This window comes from Pelobates fuscus, chromosome 1, assembly GCF_036172605.1.
Source record: "Pelobates fuscus isolate aPelFus1 chromosome 1, aPelFus1.pri, whole genome shotgun sequence".
In the NCBI taxonomy this organism is placed as follows: Eukaryota; Metazoa; Chordata; class Amphibia; order Anura; family Pelobatidae; genus Pelobates; species Pelobates fuscus.
Window position 1 is genome coordinate 322,095,011 of NC_086317.1, and position 13,161 is coordinate 322,108,171.

At 39.6% G+C, this 13,161-nt stretch overlaps 1 protein-coding gene across 2 annotated transcripts in view; it reads right to left on the reverse strand.

Moving 5' to 3' along the window:
• TFDP1 (transcription factor Dp-1) overlaps positions 1-13,161 on the reverse strand; it is a 61,288-nt gene that overhangs the window by 31,470 nt on the left and 16,657 nt on the right. For both annotated transcript variants that reach the window (XM_063459588.1, XM_063459594.1), the window contains exons 3-4: positions 3,407-3,473; positions 1,853-1,953 (exon numbers count right to left, since the gene is read on the reverse strand). In XM_063459588.1, the coding sequence (XP_063315658.1) occupies positions 1,853-1,953; positions 3,407-3,473 (168 nt within the window). The remainder of the gene's footprint in view (positions 1-1,852; positions 1,954-3,406; positions 3,474-13,161) is intronic.

Below are 13,161 nucleotides of genomic sequence, written 5' to 3' on the forward strand. Positions count from 1 at the left end.
TGTTGTTCCAGTTTGACTGCTAGGAGTGTAAACTTATTCGTATGGTTTCCTATTCAACTGTCTACAGCATTCATATGCTTGAGAGGATTTATACGCTTCTCTGATTCGGTGGTTGTGGTGTCTGCTGCAGTGCTTGGAGTCCTCAGGAAACGCTAGGAGCATCCATTAACTGAGGTACCCAGTCGGGGTGCCAGGCGATCCGTTACATCTAGTCTCCTCTTTACGTATTTAAATGTTTCTATCACATCCCCAGTTTTGTCTTTCCTCCAAGCTATACATGTTAAGATCCTTTCCTAAGTTCTATCCTGTAATCCATGAACCAGTTTAGTAGCCCTTCTCTGAACTCTCTCGAAAGTATTCATATTCTTCTGGAGATACGGTCTCCAGTACTGTGTACAATATTCAAAGCGAGGTCTCACCAGTGCTCTGTACAATGGCATGAGCACTTCCATCTTTCTACCGCTAATTCCTCTAACAATACAACCAAGCATTCCCTGCTGCTCTATTACATTGTCTGCCAACCTTTAAGTTATCTGAAATAATTGCCCCTAAATTCCTTTCCTCAGAAGTGGAGGTTATGACTATCAAATATTCTATCCTCTGCCCTTGGTTTTTTACGCCTAAGATGCATTATCTTGCAATTATCCACATTAAGTGTCGGTTGCCACAGCTCTGACCATTTTTCTAGTATACCTAAATCATTTGCCATTTGGCTTATCCCTCCTGGAACATCAACCCTGTTACATATCTTGGAATCATCAGCAAAAAGACATACCTTATGTCATCAATACCTTCTGCAATTTCACTAATAAAAATATTAAAGAGAATGGGTCCAAGTACAGATCCCTGAGGTAACCTTGCTTCGAATATACTCCACTGACTACAACCCTCTGTTGCCTGTCACTCAGCCACTGCCTAACCCATGCCTAAGATTGTAGTTTATTGATGAGCCTTCTATGTACAAAAGTGTCAAAAGCCTTATTAAAATCTAGGTGAGCAATATTTACAGCACCACCCCCCTGATCTATTAATTAAGTTACCCAATCAAAACAAAAAAATCAGTAAGATTAGTTTGGTATGATCACCCTGAACGAAACCCATGTCTCTGATCTTGAAATCCATGTGGTTTTAGATGTTCAACAATTCTATCCTTTAACATGGTTTCCATTACTTTCTCCTCTACTGAAGTAAGGCTTACTGGCCTATAGTTGCCTGACTCTCACTACTACCTTTCTTGTGAATGGGCACAACATTCACTAATTTCCAATCTTCTGGGACTGCTCCAGTTAATGAATGGTTAAAAAACCAACAACACACACACACACACACGATGCCAAACATAATATTTCGAAGACAAGCTTTCAAGAGTTTCCTCTTGTCTTTGATATATTAGGTTAGTCCAATAAAAAAGGTATCATTGCATACTGCAATACTCTGGTGTTTTGGCATCTTGTCTACTGGACTAATAAGGCTTATCCAATCTACAAAATATATATTTTGGCGCCTGTGACCCAGTAGGACAACGCCGGCGATGCTCAACATCTGGGTGAGTCTTTTTCACTTAACAGTTGCCTATATATTTGGTTGTTTGCATGTGTATTTTGTGTTTGATCCTGAAGAAAGTCATAGATGTGGGACTGAAACATTGATCTTTTAATGCAAATCCAATAAATTGAAGCTTTTTCCCCTTCTGCCTTGCATAATTCAGCACTGGCTGGCACTCGGCAGTTGCAACTTTTAGCCTGTGTGCAAGGACTTATATTAGTAAAGTAGACTTTACTACTACAGACAGTCTCCAGAGTGCACTCATCTTCAAATAGCGCAAAAACATAGTAACGAATTATCCACTTACCACCTGTTGAGAAATATTAACATTAGATTGCCCAAATGTTTTTGGCAAGAGTTGTTTTCCCACAGAATTTGACTGATGTACGGTCAATAGTGAAACTACACCTAGAAGGAGAGTGTGTGAGAGAGAGTGAGAGAGAGAGAGAGAGAGAGAGAGAGAGAGAGAGAGAGAACACAAAGCGGTTACCATCTTTGCCAACAAATAAAATAAAAAGCTTTTTAAAGTAATATGTAAAATATGCATACCATATGGTAAAATGTCCATTAAAACAAAAAGTATGCAATATAGATTAAGCACCTCCTTTACCTTGTCACTTAGACATCTAGGTTTACTATGGTTTTATTGTTGGAATAAAGTTATACACGTTTACACCTACATTTATCATAAGCATAAATAATTTCAACAAGAAACGTTTAAACTTGTAACGTGCCAAAACCTTATTTTCAGCCTACCCATGACATTGCACTGGAGTAGCTCCTCACTGCCCTGTAAATAGGACGTACAAATTAGGATGCACAAAGGGAGTGTTTTTCAGTCTCCCACTGACGATATTTGGTCCCTAATTAAGGCAAGTCTATTTTGTGCTGAATGAAAACTAATGCGCATGTCCAAAAAACATTTATTTGACCACTAAATTGTCCAAAATCTATGCTTATTGAAAATTATGCAGTCAGGGATAACCGCCGACACAAATGTGGGCTTTTTTGTCCCCCCAGCACTGACATACATAGTGTCATATTAATTAAAAAAAACTAAATATATGTTTTTTGAGAAGCAGGTGATAAAACAAGAATGACAAGAAAAGAAAATGTTTTCCATGAGAGATCTGGCATCATGACCACTACAGTAGCTATGATGCCAGGAGTTCTATGGCACCGTCCCACTTTTAAGTGTAATTTATCAAACTGAATGACACTTACTTGGGTCCCCCCCGCATGCAAGCGTTCATGCCCCATTTGATATGGCTATTTCCTTTCAACATTAAATACATAACTTTTGTCCTTTTTAGGACTTAATAAGCACTATAAAGCATCAACACAACCTAAATGCATATGGTAGGTTAATGCTATCATTTTGCTCTATATTCCATGCTGGGTTTTTGTTTTTTGCAACCACCACTTAGCCACAAGCATCAAGGTAGATATAGTCCATAAGATCTGGATTGACGAATGTTGCCTACCCCTGGTCTAAAATTAGGCACTAGCTCATATCTGCATCTGTATTCCTCATATCTTTAATCTAAGGACAAAAATGCACTAGTCCTCAACTTGAACACCTATTAAAATTGTATAAACAAAATTCACTAGGGCTCTTACCAAACAATTTAATGAATATGGATCCACAAAAGCATGTTCATGATGCAGAACATAAAAACACATAACTTCTGTAACTCCAGTGGCTTTTCAGCTTAATATATTAAGTGTCTCCACACATGTCGAAACACCTCCATAAAGGTTTTACAGACTGAGTGAAATATATACAGGATGTAAAATACACTGTCACAAAATATCAAATATATAGGATAACAGAATATTTGGAACAAAAGGATCTCATTACCTTTTCCTGGACTAAGATTTTGATCTACAAAAACCTTGAGCTCTCCATTTGCTTCAATTAGGCCAGCCTGTTGAAATAAGAATGAAACATCACTAAAGGTTTGTTTGCCCTTTAAATAAAGTGTAGGTATTTAAAGGGACTCTCCAGTGCCAGGAAAACATTCATTTTCCTGGAACTGCAGGACCCTACAGTGTCCCTCTCCCTCCCACCCCCCATTCCATGTTGCTGAAGGGGTTAAAACCCCATCAGTGAATTACCTGCGTTCAGCGCCAAAGCCCTTCAACGCGGAGTCAGGCGCATTAGACCTCCCCATAGGAAAGCATTTTTCAATGCTTTCCTAAGGGGATTTCGGCTACACTGGAGGTCCTCACATAGCATCATTTAAAACACTTTTCGTGTTCTAAGAAGCCGGAAGTCTCTCGTGGCTGTCTAATAGACAGCCACTAGAGAAGGACTTAACCCTGCAAGGTAATTATTGGAGTTTATAAAAACTGCAATAATTACACTTGCAGGATTAAGGGTGGTGGGAGTTGGCCCCCAGACCAATCCAATGGGCAGAAGTGTTCTGGGTGCCTGGAATGTCCCTTTAAGTAGAAACTGAAAAACTCTTATTCACTACTTCCTCAAGTAGCTATGCAATGTGCATATATAAACCAATTTTTGCTTAGCATTTGTTGTAAGTACTTGCTTCAAGCATTACTTTAAGCAAGTACTTACCGTAGTAGGGAGAGCAGAGCTAGTCATGTTATTGTCAGACTTGACTGGAGGAGAACGAGAAGCATGGGGGGAGAGGGGCGGGGCCAGGAGAGAGGCATGGGGGACAGGGGCGGGGCCAGGCGAGAGGCATGGGGGGAGAGGGGCGGGCCAGGCGAGAGGCATGGGGGAGAGGGGCGGGGCCAGGCGAGAGGCATGGGGGAGAGGGGCGGGGCCAGGCGAGAGGGGCGGGGCCAGGCAAGAGGCATGGGGGAGGGGGGCGGCACCAGACGAGAAGCATGGGGGAGAGGGGGGAGGCCAGACGAGACGCATGGGGGGAGTGGGGGAGGGGATGGCACCAGACGAGAAGCATGAAGGAGCAGACGAGAAGCATAAGGGAGCCCGTGGATGAGAAAAATATGAATTTTAAATAACGGCAACTATATTAACACACATTTTGCTAATATGAGGAGTACTATTTATGGAAATAGATTGCCATGGGGTGCTCAAGAGCAAAAAAGGTTGGGAACCACTGGCCTATAGGATCCATTTAAGCCCTGTGTTCAAACCATCAATACTACTGTGCAGCAGCAAGGCCTCGAAATGTTAACATCAGGACAAAAGGGGGGAACGGGATACACAAATTTTTTATAACGTATTATTTTATAATGGCATTCAACTAAATTTAGACAGTGAATATTTATTTTTATATATAAAAAAGTGATAGCTGCCATTGTTTATCTGTGATTTCTAAACCTAGTTCTTTCTCCCAAGTTTTTATAATTTTTCTTAGATTATCATTCAAAATGTCTAGGAGTTGATTTGCCTTTGATGTTACTTGATTCATTGAGTTGTAATTAAAAAAAATTCCACATACATCGAACTCTCTATCATAGATTTTATTATGTTGGAGTCTAGGTAATTTTTTATTCTTAGGGATGTAAATAATTCTTTATTTGGAATATTAAATCTGTACATAATTTCTGTAAATGAGATGGTCTTTTCACTTATAATTATATCGTAAAGCTTTATTTGGCCAGTTTTTTTTAATGAAAGATCATCTATATTTTGTTCCAACACTTCAAGTTTACAAGTTTTTGGTATACTTTTTGTAATTCCTAGGAATTTTTTATTTCCCCCCAAACTTTAATGGTTTGGGAGAGAATCATAGATTTACACAGTTTTGGGTCTTTTACCATGCTTTCTTTTTCTCTCCATTATTATATTTCCCATCTTATTAATTCCAGTTGCTTCTGTTTCAATAATAAACCAGCGTTCTGCCTTCATTAGCTCTTCTTGTTGTAATATATATATATAGTCTATTCATATTTGAAAAGTATGTTTGTGTTATATTTGGAAAATGTAATCCTCCTTTAGCAGCATTTTTGGATAAAGTTTTTAAATTTAATCTTTGTTTCTTATTTTTCCAAATATAGTGATTAAAACTGGTTTGAATCATAGTTAACCAACTGCTTGGAATTTTTAGTGGATGTATTGAAAATAAGTACGACCATTTCGGCAGAATATAGTTAATAGTATTAATTCTCCCCATCCAAGATATCGCTAAATGCTTCCAGTTCTATTCGTGTACTTTATTAATTTTAAAACATTATTTTCCATTGTGTTGGCTACCTTAGCTGAGATTATTATGCCTAAATAATTTATTTCCTGGTCTGACCACAGAAATTTATATTCCTTTTTCAATTCTTCCACCTTTGTGTTATCCATATTTTTATATAGAGCCGAGGACTTTGTAATTAGATACCGAACTATATTTGTCGATCTCCTGAATTAAAACTGGTAGGGATTGTTCTGGGGAAGTAATCATAATTAATGTATCGTCAGCATACATGGATACCTTAATATCTCCTTGTTTTGGATAGAATCCTTTAATATTTTTGTTCTCTAATATTTATTGCGAGTGGTTTGACCGAAAGAATATATAACAGCGGGGACAGCCCTGTCTAGTGCCATTTTTCAACTCCAACCACCCGGCACATATGTTGACTCCTATTCTCATTGAAGGGGACGAATATAGGGCAGTTATAACTTTTGTTATCCAGCCATTAAAACCGAAAGAATTTAACACTTCTCGCAGATAAACCCACCCGTTTATTATTTATTATTGTTTATTATTTCTAGATCTTTATTACTAACTAGATATTTTTGGAATATTTGTATTTAAAATGTATTTTTTAATCTCTTTATTACGGACATTGGTTTGTAAGTCAAAGATTGCTGTAATATTCATTGACATTTTTACCAATTAGTTCTGGTGATCTAAATTCTTGTTGCCCGTCCACGATTTTTTCAATATTATTTCTAATTCTTTTGGAGTTTTTTTTTGTAAGATTTTTACTGGCTCTGTTCCCTGTATAATAATTATTTAACCTGAGTTAGTATAAATTTGTTTTTTATTTTTTCCTCAATTTTAATGTTAATTTTATATTGTAGTTCTGTAAGCGAAGCCAATCTTTCTAGAGTAGGATGTTTTTTGTTCAAATTTGAGATTTTATAATAAGCCATATATAGTTCCTCCAAATTTCTACCTTTTTTTTTTGCCTTTCTATAGGACTCGTTTTAATTACATATCCCCTCATTACCACTTTGTGGGTACACAAAAGCATTGTTTCAGATATTTCTGAAGACTTATTTTCTTCAAAGAACAGTTTTAAAAGTTTTTCTAGCTCTTCTCTATATTCCACCTTTTTGAGAAGTTGATCATCTGATCTCCATGTGGAAAAGACCTGAGGTTTCGGTGTGCCTATTTCCATTATAATGAAGCTATGATCTGACCACATATTTTCTTTTACTGACGGAATAAAGCTAGCGTTAACCAAACATCAAATCTGGCATATGAACCGTGTGCACTCGACCTATGGGAATAATTTCTGTGGGGTGTTGCAATCTCCATTTGTCTTACAAATGGTACATTTTACATATATTCCTTAATTTTTGAGATTGTTTTATGGATCTTTTATCCGTTTTCAGTATTGTCTGCGATATTTTATCAAGATTGCAATCCCACACACAGTTGAAATCCCCTGCTATAATTAATTAACCTTGTATCTGTTGAATCTTTGTCATCAGTTTGGAAAACATTAGCATTGGGTTTTCATTTGGTAAGCAAGTGTTTACCAGCGTATATAACCTATTATCCACTTTACATATTATTAGAATGTATCTGGCTTAACTATCTTGGTAGATTATATACACCTTAATATCATTTGCAAATACTATTGCGACTCCTCTTTTTTTCTTTATTTCAAGCGAAGCATGTTTGATTATTGGAAATTTGAAACCACCCCATTTTTGGAGAGAGCATTTTAACCAATGAGTTTCTTGTAGAAAACAAATTTGAATCTTTCCCTCAATTAATGAGTAATATAGCCTGTTTCTTTTTTTAATAGTATTTAAACCCTGGGTGTTTATTGACATTAGTTTAAGCATCTGTATAATTTTTCCTTGTTAAGCAAGACATACCCACTCTTCATCAAAAACATACATTTATTTCAAACATACACGAAAAACAAACCAAAACCTTGATCGGAATTATCAAACACCACACCAATATCTTGGGAAATGGCTTCCCTTAATTCTGTCTCCATTCATTAGGAGGACACGAAAAACAATGCAGAATATCTGCATCTAGAGGATTTGACTTTCAGGAGTGGAGCTGGCTATACCTTTTAGTAAACTTTGTCCCACACATTCCTTCCTTCCCCCCGACCCCCTGTTAAAACGAGAGGGGTGGGAGGGGCCGGATACACAAGAAGAAACTTTTTTTTTTTTTTTTTTTAAACATTTTATATAATTATAATTACATAAATCTTAACCACATTAACCAGTCACATTTATATTCATACCCTAAACAACACCATATCTAATGGTATATGTCTAAAAATTCCTCCCTGACAAGGGTGCATTATATACCATCAGCCTTATATTTCTTGTCTTAAAACATCTCTTCTAATTTTCATTCTTATCTATAACATTCATCAAAGTGCTTTAGTGAATATTATTTTCAAATTACCCTTGTATCTTTAATCATATATTCGTGATCCAACCAATACTAACAAGTTTTACCCTAACGTAAGCCAGGTTAACAAATATTAGTGAGAGAAAAAAATATAAATAAATCATTTTTGTATAATTGTAATTACATAAATCTTAACCACATTAACCAATCACATTTATATTCATACCCTACATAACACTGCCTTTTTTTTCACGTTAACCCCTAGCTAGCCTAACACCAAATTCCCCAATTCCCCACTAACTTCCACACAACCCAGCTAGCTAAATATACCATTTCAATATTTTTAATTCATTAATAAAATAAAATTAACCCTTGGGAGTTACAAAAAATAAAAGTTGACCCTCAGGGGTTAAAAAAAAAAGGTAACTAAATAATAAAAAAAAAATAAGAATAGAGTAAAATGTATACTCTGCCAATTGATCACTGTAGTCAGTGATCAATTGGCAGGGATGGGGTTAATTTTTTACTTATAAGGGTAAGAGGGGGTGGGATTTTAATTTAACTTTATTTTTTTACAGGGAAAAGATCAGCTCTGATCCATCTCCCTGCACTTCACACAAAACATGGAAGTGCAGGGAGGCGGATGGTAAGTCTTGGTAACAGCTTGTCAGAGCGAGCACTGCTGCAGGGGCAGCGCAATCCGGTGCTCCTGGTCTGCCTCTTATACAGAGGCAGAACGGAGCACCGTTAACCCAGCGTTCGCGGCGATCTGGGGTTAATTTTAACGCGTGATGGACGAGGATCATCACCCATCGTTAAGGGTCTCCCCAGGATGACGGACCTTGTTCGTCACCTGTCCTGAAGGGGTTAAGGACGGAGCCAAATGCACACCTTGTGATCAAAACAAAATGTAAACAAAACCTGAAATTTGACTATATGTCTAATTCACCTCTTTCATATTAAAGCGGCACTGTCATGCCGAACTTACCTTTCCTCAATCTCTTCCTCTTCTCCCCCTCTCTCAGGATCTGTTCTTCTTTTCTTCCTGTCTTCTTTAGTTTTCTTTAAAATCATAAGACAAAGTAGGGACTCTTTGCCTTATGGAGGATTCCTCCGCTTGACCAGCTCTGACCAGCGGATGAGCAAAGTGTGCTTCATTTCCGCTGGTCAGAGCAATTTTCCCATGATCCCTAGCTTTCCTCCCTGTTCCCACAATGCTTCCTGTCAGTATTGCCGAACGTCCTGTCACTTAGACAGAGCGCCGGCAAAACTGCCGAATTGCATCCTAACAGAATGAGAAGAGTTTCTCCATTGGTGTTAGGATGCAATTCGGTACTTTGATCGTATCAGAATTTCATTCTAATGAATGAAACTCCGATCCTATTCATTGCCGCGGCTGCATCTTGCAGCCGCTAATTAGATAACTCCCTAATTCCCACGGTATTAGGGAGCTATCTAATAAAAGGCTGAAAGACCTAAATTGGTCTTTCAGCCAACTTTACTAATACTAAGTAAAGATTACTTAGTATTAGTAAATAATATGCCCCTACTCGCTATACCGCGAGTAGGGGCATGTCTAGTAAGCAGTGAGCAGCCTGTGGCTGCTCACTGTAAAAAAGAAAAAAAGAAAAAAACTAACACCCCCCACCCCCCCCCTGCGGGGGTTAAAGATGGGGGGGGGATGACCTACTGTCCTCCCCCCTGACCCCCACCCCTGCGCGGTGGGTAGGGGCCCTAATAAAACAATAAGGGGGGGGGACCTACTGTCCTCCCCCTAGCCCCCACCCCTGCGCGGTGGGTGGGGGCCCTGATAAAACAATAAGGGGGGGCCTACTGTCCTCCCCCCCTGGCCCGCACCCCTGCGCGGTGGGTGGGGGCCCTAATAAAACAATAAGGGGGGGCCTACTGTCCTCCTCCCCCCCCCCCCCTGAGCAAAATGACAGATCACTGTGATTGGATGGTTTTCAAGCCATCCAATCACAGTGCTCTGTGTCATTTTACACAGCGTGGGAAAGTTCTTTTGAATTTTCCCACGCTGTGTAAAATGACACAGAGCACTCTGATTGGCTTAAACCAACCAATCAGTGTGTTCTAAGCCTAACTGCAGGGCGGGGCAAGGCTTTATAAGCCTTGACCCGCCCTGCGGAGCTCAGTACGCGGCGTGCCCTCCATGGGTGAACATGGATTAATTTTTGTTTGCGCTCGTTTTTTTTTTAAAGTGCGACGGGTATGATGGATTTTTATTTGGCCTTTTGGGGGGCTGAAGAAAGAAGAAGACGTCAAATGGTAAGTTAAATTTTTTATTTTTTTTTACAGGTTAGTTATTTTATTCCCCCCTCACTATTTTTAGGGTGAGGGGGGTAGGTAGGGGATAGAATGTTTTGGGTGGGGGGGTGACTAGGGGCTTGGGACCCCTAGTCAAATTAATGGGGGGGGTTCATTTAGGGCCGGGTGGAGGACAGTAGGTCCCCCCCCTTATTGTTTTATTAGGGCCCCCACCCACCGCGCAGGGGTGGGGGCCAGGGGGGGAGGACAGTAGGTCCCCCCCCTTATTGTTTTATTAGGGCCCCCACCCACCGCTCAGGGGTGGGGGCCAGGGGGAGAGGACAGTAGCCCCCCCCCCCTATTGTTTTATTAGGTCCCCCACCCACCGCTCAGGGGTGGGGGCCAGGGGGGGAGGACAGTTGGTCCCCCCCCCCTTATTGTTTTATCAGGGTCCCCACCCACCGCTCAGGGGTGGGGGCCAGGGGGAGAGGACAGTAGGTCTCCCCCCCCCCCTTATTGTTTTATTAGGGCCCCCACCCACCGCGCAGGGGTGGGGGCAAGGGGGGAGGACAGTAGGTCCCCCCCCTCCCCTTATTACCATTTTTTTTTTAACAGTGAGCAGCAACAGGCTGCTCACTGTTTAGTGGACATGCCCCTACTCGCGGTATAGCGAGTAGGGGCATTGGGGAGATTTTAATCTCCCTTGTGCTATTATGGGGGTCATATTGACCCCCATAGAGTGAGGGGGCTGGGCTGTGGTGCTATGAAGTGGCGGGGAGCTCTGCTCCCTGCCGCTTCTATCTGTACATATTACAAGGAGGGAGCTGCACGCCTGTAGCTCCCTCCTTGTAATAAACTGAATGAACAAACGAACACTGATACTCAGTGTTAGTTTGTTCATCTGATTTTTTCTATTCATTCATTCGTCTGTCTGATGAATGAATGAATAGATGAAATTCCCGTTCGCATGTCCAGGTGTTTCACTGGGCATGTGCGGGAATCTTACAGTCTGTGTAGTGTGGGTAGATGACGTGTCCCACAGGGACTTCACCTACCCACACAAAGATGGCGGCGCCCTGAATATAGATCGGGGCAGAAGATAAAGAATAAAAAATAGGTAATGTGGGGCGCTTAGGTGCATTTGGGGGTGACTAGGGGGTCGATTGGATGTAGTGGAGGCGGGTTTAAAAAAAAAAAAAACGGGATTCGGCATGACAGTGCCGCTTTAAGTGCACCCACACTTATTGTATTTTTTTTTTATTCAGGGGAAACAGGGCTTTCATGTCACAAATATTTAGCTATGAAAATTTAATATGAATAAAATATATATATATTTTTTAAAAAGGGTCAAAATAAGAAATTATTTTTTTAGTTCTACATGCCATTTTAACTGTGAATATCATAATACGGTTTGCTTTTACTGCAATAAAATACACATTTGTATTCAGCGATGTCTCAAGTGTAAAACTGTACCAACTATATACAGGTTTTATGGAGTTTTGCAAAGTTACAGGGTCAAATAAAGCATGTTACATTTTTCAGTTTTTTCAAATTGAAGTTCGCCAGATTGGTTATGCTGCCTTTGAGACCATGTGGTAGCCCAGGAATGAGAATTACTCATTACTTTTGCAATAGTAGACAACCCAAGGTATTGCAAATGGGGTATGTCCAGTCTTTTTTAATAGCCACTTGGTCACAAACACTGGCCAAAATTAGTGTTAATATTTGTGTGTAAAAAATGCAAAAAACTAAATTTGAAAGCCAATTTTGGCCAGTATTTTTGACAAAGTGGCTTCTAAAAAGACTGGACATTTGCAATACATTGGGTTGTCTACTATTGCAAATGGTATGCCATCATGGGGGTAATTGTCATTCCTGGGCTACCATACGGTGTTTCAAAAACGTATCAACAATTATATCGTCAGTGTAAGTACCATTTATGTGTGAAAAATGCAAAAAAAATTCTTTTACTGACAGTATCGTAATACTGTAATAATTGTGTTCAGCGAAGTCTTCCGAGTAAAACAGTAACTCCCATGTACAGGTTTTATGGTGTCTTGGAAAATTACAGGGTTAAATATAGTGCTAGCAAATTAAATTCCCTGGACTTTTGGCCTGGGTTGTCAGGCAGGTCCTGCAAATTGTAATTAATAAAATGACCTCATTATGTAAAAATATTACATAAATACATAGAAAATAAAAAAAATAATATATATATATATACACACACACACACACATACACACACACACACACACATGTATAATTACATATAAATATAAAAGGTCCTGCCTCTGGCACTCAGTTTTAATATATATCAATATCAAAATACAGTTAGAATGAAATTACACATTCTAATTTTTTATTTTTTAACATTTACTTTATATATAAATAGATATATTTAATAAATATTTACACAGATCATAGATAGATATATAGATATGATCTAAGTATATATAATTATATTTTAAACTGTTTTAAACTTTTATTTTACTTTTTACAGGCAGCAGGGGGACTACCTGTCATTCCAGGCACTCCTCACTGTTGTGGACGGCTATTCCGTCCATGTGATTGTGCGGTCCTTCGCAAGGACCTCGCGATCACATGGCCCAGGATGGCCGGAACGGTAGCAGGGAGACTCCATGGAATGCCAGGTAAGTGTCCCCCCCCCCCCACCGTGATCGCCAGCGAGCGGTTAAGTACATAGAACGGTAGGGACGTGCTATACCGCCCGCCTGCTTTTAGAGCGGGTCCCCAAGGACAGCATAGCACGCCCACCGTACTTAAGGCGTTAAGTAGCCTTGTAAAATTTAAAGCT